Source organism: Miscanthus floridulus, chromosome 5, assembly GCF_019320115.1.
Source record: "Miscanthus floridulus cultivar M001 chromosome 5, ASM1932011v1, whole genome shotgun sequence".
NCBI lineage: Eukaryota > Viridiplantae > Streptophyta > Magnoliopsida > Poales > Poaceae > Miscanthus > Miscanthus floridulus.
Window position 1 is genome coordinate 64,033,362 of NC_089584.1, and position 13,844 is coordinate 64,047,205.

The 13,844-nt window shown below is 46.0% G+C and overlaps 1 protein-coding gene across 1 annotated transcript in view; it reads right to left on the reverse strand.

The window, feature by feature from the left end:
• Window positions 1-9,392: 9,392 nt before the first annotated feature.
• LOC136454714 (probable protein phosphatase 2C 33) overlaps window positions 9,393-13,844 on the reverse strand; it is a 91,473-nt gene continuing 87,021 nt past the window's right edge. Inside the window, exon 2 of the mRNA XM_066455036.1 lies at window positions 9,393-9,515. Within this exon, the coding sequence (XP_066311133.1) occupies window positions 9,393-9,515 (123 nt within the window). The remainder of the gene's footprint in view (window positions 9,516-13,844) is intronic.

A 13,844-nucleotide genomic window follows, 5' to 3' on the forward strand; every position in this document is an offset into this window, starting at 1 on the left:
CCCTTAGATTTAGGAAGCAATCTGATTGGGAGAGAGAAGATAGCCTGATTTTCTTTTTTTCCTCGGTCTCACATCCTTCCCAAGCTGTGCGTTAATATTGGTGCTAAAAACTATATGGCTTATATTAAGGAACAACGAGGGAGTACTATGCAACAAGATCATGAAACATGTGAAACATGACTATGAAACAGATGTAACCTTTCATGTGTTTTTCATTGTTTCAGTACATACGATGCTTGATTCTTGTGTGACCTAGGTGTTGTGTGACTAATAATTCTCTTAAGCAACTTAGTGACACCTAGAATGCCAATTGGAACATTGTTCATATTGATCATGTTGCCTAAATAGGATTTCAAAAAGTGGTTTGACTTGTTTTGACCCCTAAACCCCTTTTGTTTGACTATTTAAAAAGTGTAGCTTAGGATGTTTGCATGTCTAAGCACACCTAAAACAAAGTTGTAGCAAATTTGATAAGGAACAAACTTTGTTTAGAAGTCAAGTCATGAAAATGTGCACAACATGTTCAAAAAGGACCCACAAGTCTATGTTGATGGTTGATTCAACACTTGAAAAATTTTCTAAGTCCTAAATGCAGTTTCAGTTTGATTGAGCCAACTTTGGCTTGATACAACTCATGATCCATGGAGAATTAGCTGTTGGTTTCTCAAGCATTGTTGGAGCCCTATCTTAACTCTACAACTTTCATGTACATTTCTTCCACTCACTCGTCACGGTTTAAGAGATCAAACGTCGTCAAGTCTCACTGTCAGTCGTCACCATGGAGCACTGAATCGAAATTTCATATCGCTACAGTGACCCGACCGTTCAGACCTTCACCGCCGCGTGGCGCCGCGCGTTGCCGGCCGCCTGACCGCGCAGGCCAGCGCCGTGGCCGGCCTAACATGTGCTCTTGTCCTCCAACTTGGTGAGGTTCGGCTTCGTCTTCCTGATGTGGCCGATGCAGCCGAATGTCCGGAGGGAAGGACACGCTCGTCTTGCGCCCATACCAAGCTTTGAATGGTGTCTTGCTCGTCAGAGCCTTGGTCGGAGAGCGATTGAGGATGAACACCGCCGTGGTCACCACCTCACCCTAGAACCTTGTTGCATGCCTTTGGCCTCCATCATGGATCAGGCCATGCCAACCACCGTCTGGTTCCACCTCTCCACCATGGCATTATGTTGTGGCAAGTACGGCGTGGTGTGGTGTCGCACCACATCCTGATCTGCGCAGTACGTAGCGAACTCCATCGAAGTGAATTCGTCGCCACGATCAGTCCTCAGCACGCGGAGCTTCTTACCGCTCTCGACCTCCGCGCGCATCTTGAACTTCTTGATCGCCACCGCCGCTTCGTCCTTGCTCATCAGGAGTTGCAACCACATGTAGTGACTGCAATCATCCACGCGCAGGTGGAAGTACCGCCGACCATCGTTTGTAGCAGGCATGATCGGCCCATAGAAGTCGACGTGGACGAGCTCGAGAGCATCCTTCGTGCGATACTTGGCTGCCTTTGGGAATAGTAGCCTCCTTTGCTTCTCGGCTAGGCAGCTGTCATACAGCTCGCCTCCGTGTTTGATGTGGGGTAGCCCATGGACTATCTTCTCTAGCCGACCAAGCGCGTTGAAGCTGAGATGTCCGAACTGGGCATGCCACATCCACGGTTCCTCGAAGTGCCTTGCCGCCAGGCACACCGATTGCTCTACCTTCAGGCCAAGCATGTACAACCGGTTTAGGGACCTCTTCACCTTGGCAAGAAGTCGCTGCTCTCGATCCCTGATCGTAAGGACTCCATCCTTGATCAGTACCTCGCTACCGTGCTCATCCAGCTGACCAATGCTGATGATGTTGGAACGCAACTGTGGGATGTAATTTACATCCATTAGTATGCGGTACTCCCCATTCTGGCACTTGAAGATGATGGTGTCGTGCCCTTGGATAGCCACCCTTGAGCAGTCACCAAACTTCACCGTACCGGTAACATCGTCATCGAGCTCAGAGAAGGATGCCTTGGAGCTCGTCATATGGTTGCTGGCACCAGAGTGTAGATACCACCGCTGCTCCTGGTCGGCGCCCACAACTTTCGAGGTGGACTTGGGCGCGTGGTTCGTCGGGTTGATGGTCTTTAGGGCCTTCCCAGGTCCTTCCACCATTGTCGCTGAAAGCTCTAGTTTGGTTTTGGTTAATTGATGAAACCCCAAGTGCTAACCTAGTTTATCAAAGTAATTATGAGGTAGGTAGCACTACTCTATGTATGAAGCAATGGTGAAGATCATGATGATGGTGATGGCATGGTGATGATCAAATGCTTGAACTTGGAAAAGAAGAAAGAGAAAAACAAAAGGCTAAAGACAAAGGTATAAATAGTAGGAGCCATTTGTTTTAGTGATCAAGACACTTAGTGAGTGGTGATCACATTTAGGATCGATAGTCGTACTATTAAGAGGGGTGAAACTCGTATTGAAATGCGGTTATCAAAGTACCACTAGATGCTCTAACTCATTGCATATGCATTTAAGATCTAGTGGAGTGCTAACACCCTTGAAAATATTTGTGAAAATATGCTAACACATGTGCACAAGGTGATACACTTGGTGGTTGGCACATTTGAGCAAGGGTTAGAAACTTCACTGGTGGAGTGTTCGCCCATAGAGTGCGAACAGTTCGATGGTGCCACCGACGCTCTATACAGAAAAGACAGAGGTCACTGTAAGTGATCGGATGCTGGCAGTGACCAGACGCTGGGTGAGTCTGGTCGGGCAATGACCGGACGCATCCGGTCGTGATTCTTCGCTTCTGGATGCTTACTGAAAATGACCGGACGCTGAGGTCCTATGTCCGGCCACTTCGAAGCAGCGCGTTCGGTCACAACTTAAATGTACTAATAACCGTGAGATTGGGCGATCAGCGTTTGAAGTAGGGGACATGTGGCACATATCGTGCGACCGGTCCGGTTGATCTGATCTGCGCATCCAGTCGTCCCATTTTTCAATGGACTGAGAAGCCAACGGCTCGATTTTGTGGGGCTTCTATTTAAGCCCCATGGCCGACTCAAGCTCACCTTCTTGGCCATTTGCATTGACATAGCAACCTTGTGAGCTTAGCCAAAGCTCTCCCACTTATCTCCATCATTGATCATCATCAGTGTGAGATGAGAGAGAATCCAAGTGGCATTGCTTGTGTGATTGCATCTAGAGGCACTTGGTATTTATGTTTCGCTGTGGGAGATTCACTTGTGTTCTCTTGGTGGTTGCCGTCACCTAGACGGCTTAGAGCAGCGAGGATCGTTGAGGGGAGGTTGGTGATTGTCTCTGGCTCCGATCGTGGTGACTGTGAGGGGTCTTGTGCCTTCCCCAGCGGAGCGCCAAAAGTAACTCTAGTGGATTGCTCATGTCATTGCGTTATCTCACTTGTGGGTAGGTTCTTGCGGTGTCCAATTATGTGGACGAGGTTCGTGCAATACCTCTTAGCCGTCGAACCACTAAGTGTTGGTCGACACAACAGGGACTAGCGTGCCGGCAAGCACGTGAACCTCGTTGAGAAAAATTGGTTGTCTCTTGCCCTTTGGTATCTCCCAGTGATTGATTTAGTATTCATCTTGTGATTGGTTCACTCCTCTACACGGTGGTATAATCACTCTACTCACTCATTTATATTCTTGCAAACTAGTTATAGCAAGCTGTTTAGTGTAATTAGAATTGAGAGCTTACTTTGTTGTTTTAAGTTCATCTAGTGGCGCCTCTTTAAGTGTAGCAAGTGTGAGAGCTCTTATGAGTAGTAAACATAGTAAATTATGTGTCTAGTGATCATAGCAACTAGAATTGTGGATAGGTGGCTGCAACTCTTGTAGAGCTAGAGCAAATTTGTATTTCACTATTTGTCATACTAATCAAATTGCTCTAGTTGGTTTGTAAATTTTTTAATAGGCTATTCACCCTCCCCTCTAGCCATATTAGGATCTTGCAGTCGTCTCTTTCCTCTTCTCGGCCTCAACGTCGTGCAGTTGCTCTGATACCACTTGTTGGCCCACAGGATCACCTGCTCAGATGAGTCGACCACTCACCAGTCTTGCCGAACACCCATTAGCCGTGCCGACCACGAACAAGCGTTGTCCGTCCCCCACACACTATGGCCTAGAGGTTGAAGAAGAGGAAGAACAGAGCATACATACACGGTATAAGAACACTAGCGTTGGCCGAAGCCCTATGTGGGGAGATGGCAAATCTGAATTCTCTTTTACTGAGTTGCCGTGGTAGTGTATTTATACAACTCTATCCATCTAGTCCTAGTATAGCGCACATACTGTAACAGTAACTAGATAACATACAGGGCTAACTCTGCGCCGGCCCTCTGCATGCTGGCTACAGTGTTGCAGGTGAGCCGTGTGGAGCCTGCACCTGCAGCGGCTACAGTATCACAGCAAGTGACCTTTTCGACGCCGTCTTCCCTTGCTGTGTTCATACAAAAAAAAACAGTAGATTATTCTAACATTCTTGGTATTGGTTTTGGGGACCGGTGGTGATCTCTCGAGTCAGCGCTTTAGGTCGGATACACCAAATAAGCTATTGATGCGGCCGTCTCCATGTTTGAAATTCCTTGACTCCAATCCACAGATTGATTACAGCAACGAGGAGGTCGGTGTGTGACCATTGCAATGTGAGAGGGGACATTGATTTCCAAATGTGCGCTTCAAGTATCCCTTGCGACTGAATATTCAAAATTCAAGGATCTGTCCCTGAGCATTCCTTCCGGGAAGGGTTACATATCGTTTCTTATTAATCATCAGAAGAGGTTAGAATAAATTTAATTTGAGTACCATAAATATATTATCCTTGCATTGCAGACTGTTGCACTAGTTGGGAAGAGTGGAAGTGGCCAAGTCCACAGCGATTGCGCTCCTTGAGAGGTTCTATGACCCTGATTTCGGCCAACATCTTTCTCGATGGTTCGGAAACTCAAGGTTCGACTGCAAGTTGGCCTAGTTGGCCCAGGAGCCGGTGCTATTCAACGACACCATCCGTGCCAACATAGCTTTATGGGAAGCAAGGCGAGGCATCCGAAGAAGCATATCGTTGCCGCTGCTGAAGCCGCAATGTACATCAGTTCATCTCTGCCTTGCTGACGGTACAACACCATCGTCGAGAGAGGGGAATCCAGTTGTCAGGTGGGCAGAAGCACGTGTTGCCATCTCGAGCGGCCACCGTGAAGGACCCTAGAGTGCTGCTACTGGATGAGGCAACGAGTGCACTGGACGCAGAGTCAGAGCGGGTGGTGCAGCAAGCTCTAGACACGGTAGCCATTGGTAGGACAACGGTGGTGGTTGCGCATCGCTTGTCAACAATCAGAGGCGCGGATATCATTGCTGTCCTTAAGAATGGTACCATAGGCTGAGAAAGGCAAGCATGAAGAGTTGATGCAGTTGAAGGACGGAACCTACGCTTCGCTTTGTTCAGCTTGGCTCTGCATCCGCATGACCTCATGCATGGAGACATGGACCTAGACACTATATACCTGTTTGCGATAGACTGGCATCGCCTTGACTACTCCACTACATAATAATATGCAAAAGCTAAGGGTGCTACTCAAGCTTCTATTAATTCCTATAGTCCGGTTCATAAGAATCTGAGTCTACAAACTACAGCATGTACCATCCATGTATGTTTTGTAGAGAACTTCATTCAATGTGCTTAAAATTTAATTAGCATGTTATTCAAACACTATACATGTTTCACATAGACAAGGAGGGTTGAACATAGACTTAAATAGTTACTCCTTCCGTCCCTCTTTTCAAATAGTTTAAAATGATTTTAATTATGCCTCTATATATGCATTCAAATGTAGGGATTAATAATTTTTATCAAATTAAAAGCAACTATAAGGATAGATACCATGATGATGCATTCATTCTGCTGCATATTTATTTTTTTATTGTTTGGTTTGAGCAAAACTCAAAAAGATTCAAAATTCTATTGAAAATGCATTTGAAAAATTGTTTAAGAAAAAGAAAAGGATTTCATCCTTCCCCCTCACTCCTTTGGGCCTTGGTGGCCATCTCCCCCTCTCGGCGCAGTGGCCCAGCCTGCCCTCAGGCCCAGATCGGCCTCCTCTCTCCCTTCTCGCATGGGCCACAGCCCAGCAACTAGCAAGCAGTCGCCAGCCCGTGACGCCTCCCCTCTCTCCACGCCACTGCTAGGGTGGGACCCACATGTCGGCGCTACCTTCTACCTCCAGCCGACCGTCCCTCTCGATCCGTCATCGCCGGCCACCGCACGACCGCGGCTGCCCGCGTGACCAGGCCCTGCCGTGCAGACCGGGTAGCCCCGCGGACCAAGCCGCGCCAATCCCCGGTCCCGCTCCCCATGATCCAATCTTGAGTCCGTCCCTCTCGTTCCGCGCAATACCGAGCCAGCCGCCATTGTCACTTCGCCGAGCGCTCTCCACCACTCGCTCCGCTCCCCCCCCCCTCTGCTCTTTTCAAGTGAACAGGGAGCCTCACGCTCTCGCCCATCTCCACCCGGCTACTCCTCACTCTCTCTCCCGCGCTGCAACCACCGCCGCAAGCCATTGCCTAGCTCCCGATCCGCTCCGCCGCCCTTAACCACCCCTAGCGCAACCACCGTCCTCGATTCGACCCCGCCAGCGCTGTCGCGAAGGCCGAGCTCCGCCCTCCGCCCTGGATACCTCAGCCTGCCGTTTCCCCGTCAAATAGAGCAAGCCGATGAGCTTCTCCAGAACGCCGCCGCCCTCCTCTCCGGGCTGCTCACCGCCCCCGTCCGTCCTCTGTTCACGAAACTACCCTAGGTGAGTTCTTCGGGCAGCCCTCTCCCTCACCGTGCCATTCTCTTGGCTATCCGCGACCGGAGACGCCGTCTCGGCAAACTCCGGCGAGGAGCAGAGCTCCCAACCATGGCTGCCGCCGCTGGGGACTACTGTGCCAGCAAGCCCAAACCCCAGATCAAACCTCAGCCACCCATCATGAGATTACTGGTGCGGATTAGAACATACCCCTTACCCCGCCCCATTTTTCTAAAGAGCCCCCCGAGCTTTCCTGTAATCTACCCACGATCCAGATGACCCCACTAGTCAGCCATTGTTGCCCTGCTGTTTTGCTATTAGGCCCCTGAGCTGTGCCATTATAGAACCTGCAGTCCACTCCAGTTTTAAAATCTATTTTTTATTTATTTCTAATTCGTATATAGTTCACGTTATTTACAAAACTGCCATCCAGACCTTATAAAACCCATACCTCCTCTGTTTTAAATCCGATTTGAGTGGAATTCACGCCTAAACATTTTTTCACTGTTGGTGTACTATTCTAATTATAATTCTTGTGTTGCTTTGTGCATGATTGCCTATGGATGCTTATATGTTGATGTATAATCGAGTATAGACGGTGAGCAGTACTTCGGAGATCAGGAGCAGTATTTTGAAGACAAGGATCAGCATGATCCTTTTGAGCAAGGCAAGTATAGCATGGGATCATCCTTGTTGTCCTATTCACCTTAATAACATTTAATCATATGCATGTGTCTACCTTAATTACCCATAGAAATTTATCCTAGTTATCTTGATATCCTGATTCCTTGATACCTTGGGAAGATATGCATATGGCCGGTAGCTGATGCTAGTGCTCAATTATTTATAATCATGAACTATAACTTGATTAATGAAATATCCAACGAAAAATAAAAGATGCTTTTATCAACGTGAATTAAAGGGTGAGAGTATTTGGCTTTACACATGATGCTCTTTGTAACACCCCAGGTGTTTGCCTTCCACATTTGCACTTGCATTTCATGAACATGAGCATCATTCATTCATTCATAAGCTTATATCACATGAAACATGATTTTGAAACATTGCAACATGTTGCATATTTCATGTGTGTTGTTCCTAGTATGAAATGAAAAGTGTGCAACACTTAAGTGCAACATGTGCCACTCACTTTAGTGAAATATGGTTAGTTCATACTATGCCAACAAGATCATGAAACATGTGAAACATGACTATGAAATAGATGTAACATTTCATGTGTTTTTCATTGTTTCAGTACATATGATGCTTGATTTCTTGTGTGACCTAGGTGTGGTGTGACTAATAATTCTCTAAACACTTAGTGACACCCTAGAATGTCAATTGGAACATTGTTCATATTGATCATGTTGCCTAAATAGGATTTCAAAAAGTGGGTTTTGACTTTGTTTTGACCCCCTAAACCCCTTTTGTTGACTGTTTTAAAAGTGTAGCTTAGGATATTTGCATGTCTGAGCAACCTAAAACAAAGTTGTAGCAAATTTGATATGGAACAAACTTTGTTTAGAAGTCAAGTCATGAAAATGTGCACAACATGTTCAAAAGGACCCACAAGTCAGTGTGATGGTTGATTCAACACTTGAAAATTTTTCTAAGTCCTAAATGCAGTTTTCAGTTTGATTGAGCCAACTTTGGCTTGATACAACTCATGATCCATGGAGAATTAGCTGTTGGTTTCTCAAGCATTGTTGGAAGCCCTATCTTAACTCTACAACTTCATGTACATTTCTTCCACTAACTCATCACGGTTTAAGAGATCAAACGTCGTCAAGTCTCACTGTCAGTCGTCACCATGGAGCACTGAATCAAAAATTCAGATCGCTACAGTGACCCGACCGTTCAGACCTTCACCGCCGCGTGGCGCCGCGCGTCGCCGGCCGCCTGACCGCGCAGGCCACGCGCCATGGCCGGCCTGACGCCACTGTCCACCACAAAGCCCACGCCCTGCTACCCTCTGCACGCGCTCTGCCTCCTCCTTCACTTCTTTGCTCGCCAGAAGCGCCAAAGCGGAGCCACCGCCCCGCCATTGTCCCGCCAAGCTCGTGCGCGCTCGCCGTCGCGTCCTGCCTCGCTCCAGCTAGCCGGAAGCTTCGCCTTGCTTAGCTCCATCATCTCCACCAACTTGTAGCGTCAAATCGACCATAGGTGAGGACCCTTGGCCAGTTTTCCCACGCCGTAGCCACGGCCATACCTCGCCGGAGTTGCGGTTCGTCGTGGCCAGTGCATCACCGCACCCCTCCTTCTTCCCTAGCCTTCGTTTCATCTTCTCTAGCACGTGTAGTTGCTCTAGAGATGATGCTACGACGAAGCCAGTCCAGCCGAGCCGAAACACGGCCGCGCACCGCCGTGCCATGGTCGCCGCCGGTGACCTCCCATGGCCACGCTCGAGCACTTCACCACAGCCTGTAGCGGTAGCATAGGTCGGTCCGCCATGATCCCAGGAAGCCTACGTGCACCTTAACTGGGCATTTGGCGCCGTACTTCGCCGGAGCTCCGCCATGCGCCATGGCCGAGCCGCCGTGTGCCATGGCCGACGTACCGAGGGTTCGGTAGAGGTTGAAGCGAAGGCATGGATGGGTGCGCATCATTGTGGGAACACGCCGGTGCCGTCGGTTTCACCGGAGGAGTCACCGTCGGCGAGCAAGACCACCGCCGCGACATCAAACGCCTTCTCCCCTGTTTTTGTCTCACTGACAAGCGGGTCCAGCTGACAACCGGGTCCCACTGTCAGTGACTGCTTGTTCATAGGATAGTTCAAATTTCTAGTTTTGAATGCTGTTTTGTAAATTTTGTAACTCCAAATGTGTAGATCCAAATGGTGTGATTCAAATTTTGTTAGACTCACAGTGAGGTCTAGTATTTAAGAAAAATATGTCTTGAGCACATGATGTAGAAATTTTGGATGAATTAAATAGGAACTTGAAAGGTGTTTTTGAATGCATGCAAACTTGTTTAAATCATATCTTGAGTTTCTGTGATCCAAAAATTATGAAATTTTGTGGGTAAGCTAGTCTTGCTTAGTAGAAGCTCTGGTTAAAATTTGAGAGTCATTGCATGTATAGTTTTTGAGTTATAGATTTTCCTTTTATCATTGATGGATACTTGTATGAATTTTTGTAAATTATCTAGGAATCCTATGACCATGAAACTTGGTGGGTAGTATCTTAGTACCTTAAGGATGCTAGGAAAAATATGAAATCTGTTGCTTGACACTTTTCACTAAGGTTTCCTAATTATGCCATTTTAAGCCATTATGCCTTATCATTTTTGTGTAGGCTGTTATACTTACTCAAATGGTGTGAAATTTTTATGGTAGTCTACTTAGAGCATGTAGTATCTACTGTAATTTTTGTAGATTTAATGGTGTAGTTTTCATATATGTTTACCATTTCCTCTAATTAATTAAATAAATTAAGAAAGGTATTAAAAGAAATGTTTTGGTGATGAACACCCTACCTTTCTGGTGTTCTTGTGATATGTGTAATAAGTGAGTAGAGTTAGTTTTGTCCAATTATTTGTTTACATCATAAGTTAATAATTATTTCGTTTGCATTATGTCCCTCTGGACAGATCTGGGGACTTTAGAAAGTTCCCCATGATATTTTGGTTTGCTATGAATGTGATGAATACAAGAGTTGTGGATAATTTATGTAGTCTAGCTCCTGTCAAAATTTGAGGGCATTTGGCCCAGTAGTTTAGAAACTACAGCTGTTTAAAGTTAGGTTCCAGTTTTACCTACTCTCTGTCTTGTGAGGACAGAGTTCTGTTGATTAAAGAATTCGACCTGGTAAAGTGTTGAATCATGCTTTGAGGTCTGAAAATGAATTGTAGACAATTTCATAAGCTTTCCAAATTAGTCTTGTTGCATGTCATTTGGATTTATAAATCTCCAGTTATGGCTAGTTTACTGTACCAGCTACATAGTCTTCATTTTGCTGAAATACAAATGCTTGAGTGTATGCTTGATGCAATGTTCTCGTTGATTGTTTAGGGGTTAGCCTAACTTGAGAATATGCTTAGGTGCAGGTGCTAGGTCATTAACTGAAGATGAGCAATTATACATTAGGTTGTATAAACTTGGTAAGTAAAGTGATTTGAATAGGGCTTAAGTTGGAATATGCAAACTACAGCGAACATGTGCATTCCCCGAGCATCCCTGACATTCGTTTCATGTGCATCCATGATATTTATCTTGCGCATTCATGCAATAGGTGTGCCGGAGGGAGTGACGTTGCTGGAGTTCGAGGGAGCCAACCAGGAGGAGGAGCCCGAGGTGCAGGAAGCCGACGAAGCAGCCGCCGCGGAGGAGTTGCCCGAGTGCCCTGACCACCAGCCTTCCTCGTTCCTGAAAGGCAAGCCCCAGAGCATATTAAGCCTCCCATGTTTTTACAAATACATTGAGTATCTTTTATTCGTTGATGATGCATTAAGTATAGGAATTGGTTGGAACCAATTGCTGCATTATATATCCCTCCTTGTCCAGATATCGCACTGGAATCCTATTTAAGTTCAGGAACGGGTTAAATGCTTAGCCATGCTTAGTGCGGTAGAAGTCAGGTGATTTCCTGTCACCTGCGAGCTTTAGGATGAGGTGGATCACGGTTGGCTATATTTGCTATCGTGGAAAAGAACCATGTTAATAATGAATTAAGACCGGGCGGAGTCTTGTGTAGGTTTGGACATAGTGACTCCATCTGAGTCGTTTAAGGACCGATACGCTGTACGTCCTTATGTCATGTTGAACGTAGCCTAACACTTAGCTGGCCGGATAAGTCGTTCCGACCGCGAAGCCGAGTAGCTCAACTCAGGCCGGGAACCATGGGGGTTGGATGCATTTTGGTGGTAGTAAGGATGTGTGGAGAACCATTGGCACAAGTCCAAGGGGAGTCAGGTGCTTAAAATCCTGCACTTCCTGGCAGAGTGGTTCTCTAAAAATGCAGGGCGGCCCCGACCCGCGTCTTTTCTTTTATTTTTCTCCTGAGTTGTACCAAAGGTGACTTGTTTGCGACCCTAATGGGGGGAAGCAGGGTTTGTGTTAGGAATAACCCTCCAGCTGGATAGGAATCGATTCGAATCGTCATCTCTCCCGGATAGTGAGAACTTAACTGAGCAGCGGCAACGTAGATTCAATTAATTTAACGATATGGTTAAATGGAAGATGATGATAAGGTTGCCACAATGAATACCTGATATGGTTATTAATGTTTGCACCCTAATAAAATGATTGCTTAGTACAGGTGCTAATATAGTTGACAGGTTAATGGCTAAAAGTCACTGCTAGTTCAGGTTAAGAGTTGATCATTATTACTTATGCTTTTCCGCAAAAAGAAAGTGTCAGCCAGATCCACTACATTAAGCTATGCATAATCCTTGGTGTCATTTGTTTGGTTTTCGACGGGTAAGTCTAGCTGAGTACATTCTCGTACTCAGGGTTTATTCCCTCTTGTTGCAGATGACCTTCCTATATCAGGGATTCTGTAAGTATTGTCTCCACCCGGCGGGTGATGAAGACTAGATCATGGGCATGATCTCTGTTCTCTTATCTGAATGCTTTTGCGGGATTGTGATCAGCGAACCAGTATGTGTATTTGAACTCGGGTGTGTAAGTTAAACTATTTGCTTCCGCATGTTTTACAAGACTTGTTTTGTAATAACGATGACTCTGTGATGATGTAATCTATTTGCGAACGTCTGCGAAATGTTGTAACGTACGATATGTTATGTTGAATTACTGTGATCTTGGTTGTATGCAAGTTGGTTTGAAATCCTTCGAGATTTCAGTTGACTACCGGGTTTATATGGGCTCAAGTTCGAGAATTTGATCGTTTCGGCGATTGTTTTTGTACTTGTGCTCTTATAAATTGGTCGGTTCTATGACAGCTGGCATCAGAGCTAGATTCAACATTAAACATGTCTTACGGCTATTTAAAACAAAAGCTTTTGTTGTAAAAATGTTTTCCATCTTATAGTTATATATAAGTGTTCAAAAATCAAAATTTTTATGGTATACTGGTGATCACATCCCTTATAGCCCACTTAAGGACTTCTAGGTGGCTTATATATAATGACTAACTTGGGGGAATTGATTGTTTCTATTTCGTCGTCCATGCGGCGTGATATTGCATGGGTGCCATTCGTTTGAATGGTAATGTATGGATCAATTGCCTCTACTCTAAGGTAAGTGTGAGTTGCGAGAGCATGACCGTCCCAACCATCGGTCTAGGGGAGAGCTAGTTGTGGTTACTAGAGTATTTACATGTTGTATACATGTATATATGAAGGTACTTAATTGTGGGTACATTTGTCGGGTAGTTTGGATATCGAAGTATATATATCAGGGGATCTATATATGGAGAGTATCTTAGTTACTACTTGTGATTATTAGCATTATATCTTGTTGGGTTGGGCTGCAATGAAGTTTTCTGTAGGTACGCTAACAACGCACCGTGTAGATCGACTAGTTACCATTAATTGAGAGAACGTATGTATGCCACCGTATATTCCGCTAAAGCTTAAATTTTCATAGGTTTGTGAGGACGTACAGAACGCGCATGCATCATATTCACTCATGTCATTCATATTGCATTACTCCCTCCCTTATAATTGCTTATCCCAAGTGTAAAGTGCAATCTCTTAGCAAAATAATCCTCTCACGTGAATTGTATCCCTTTTTGATATAGATGGCCATGCCCGTGTTTCCTACTAGTAGCAGCACCTTTTTGGACCAGTTCGGTACTCCCACCTTGCTCTGGAGGGTGCTCAGTTCAGTTGGGTACCCGGAGGCACCCAGCTACACGTGGAGGCAGGCGGTACCATTGGGAGATGTACCATGGTATGTCGTGACCTTTGTAGTGCCGCAAAACCCCACAAGACCATTGTGGCATGGGTGGAGCATTGAGACTGATGGACAAAGCCCATGTGAAGCCGGTCAGGTTGCTGCCCTTGATGTGCTGATGGATATAGCACAGAGCTTCGGGGATGAGTTAGTGGGTGGACCTGCTTCATCCATTCCCCGAGTGTCTCCTACTGAGGCTGA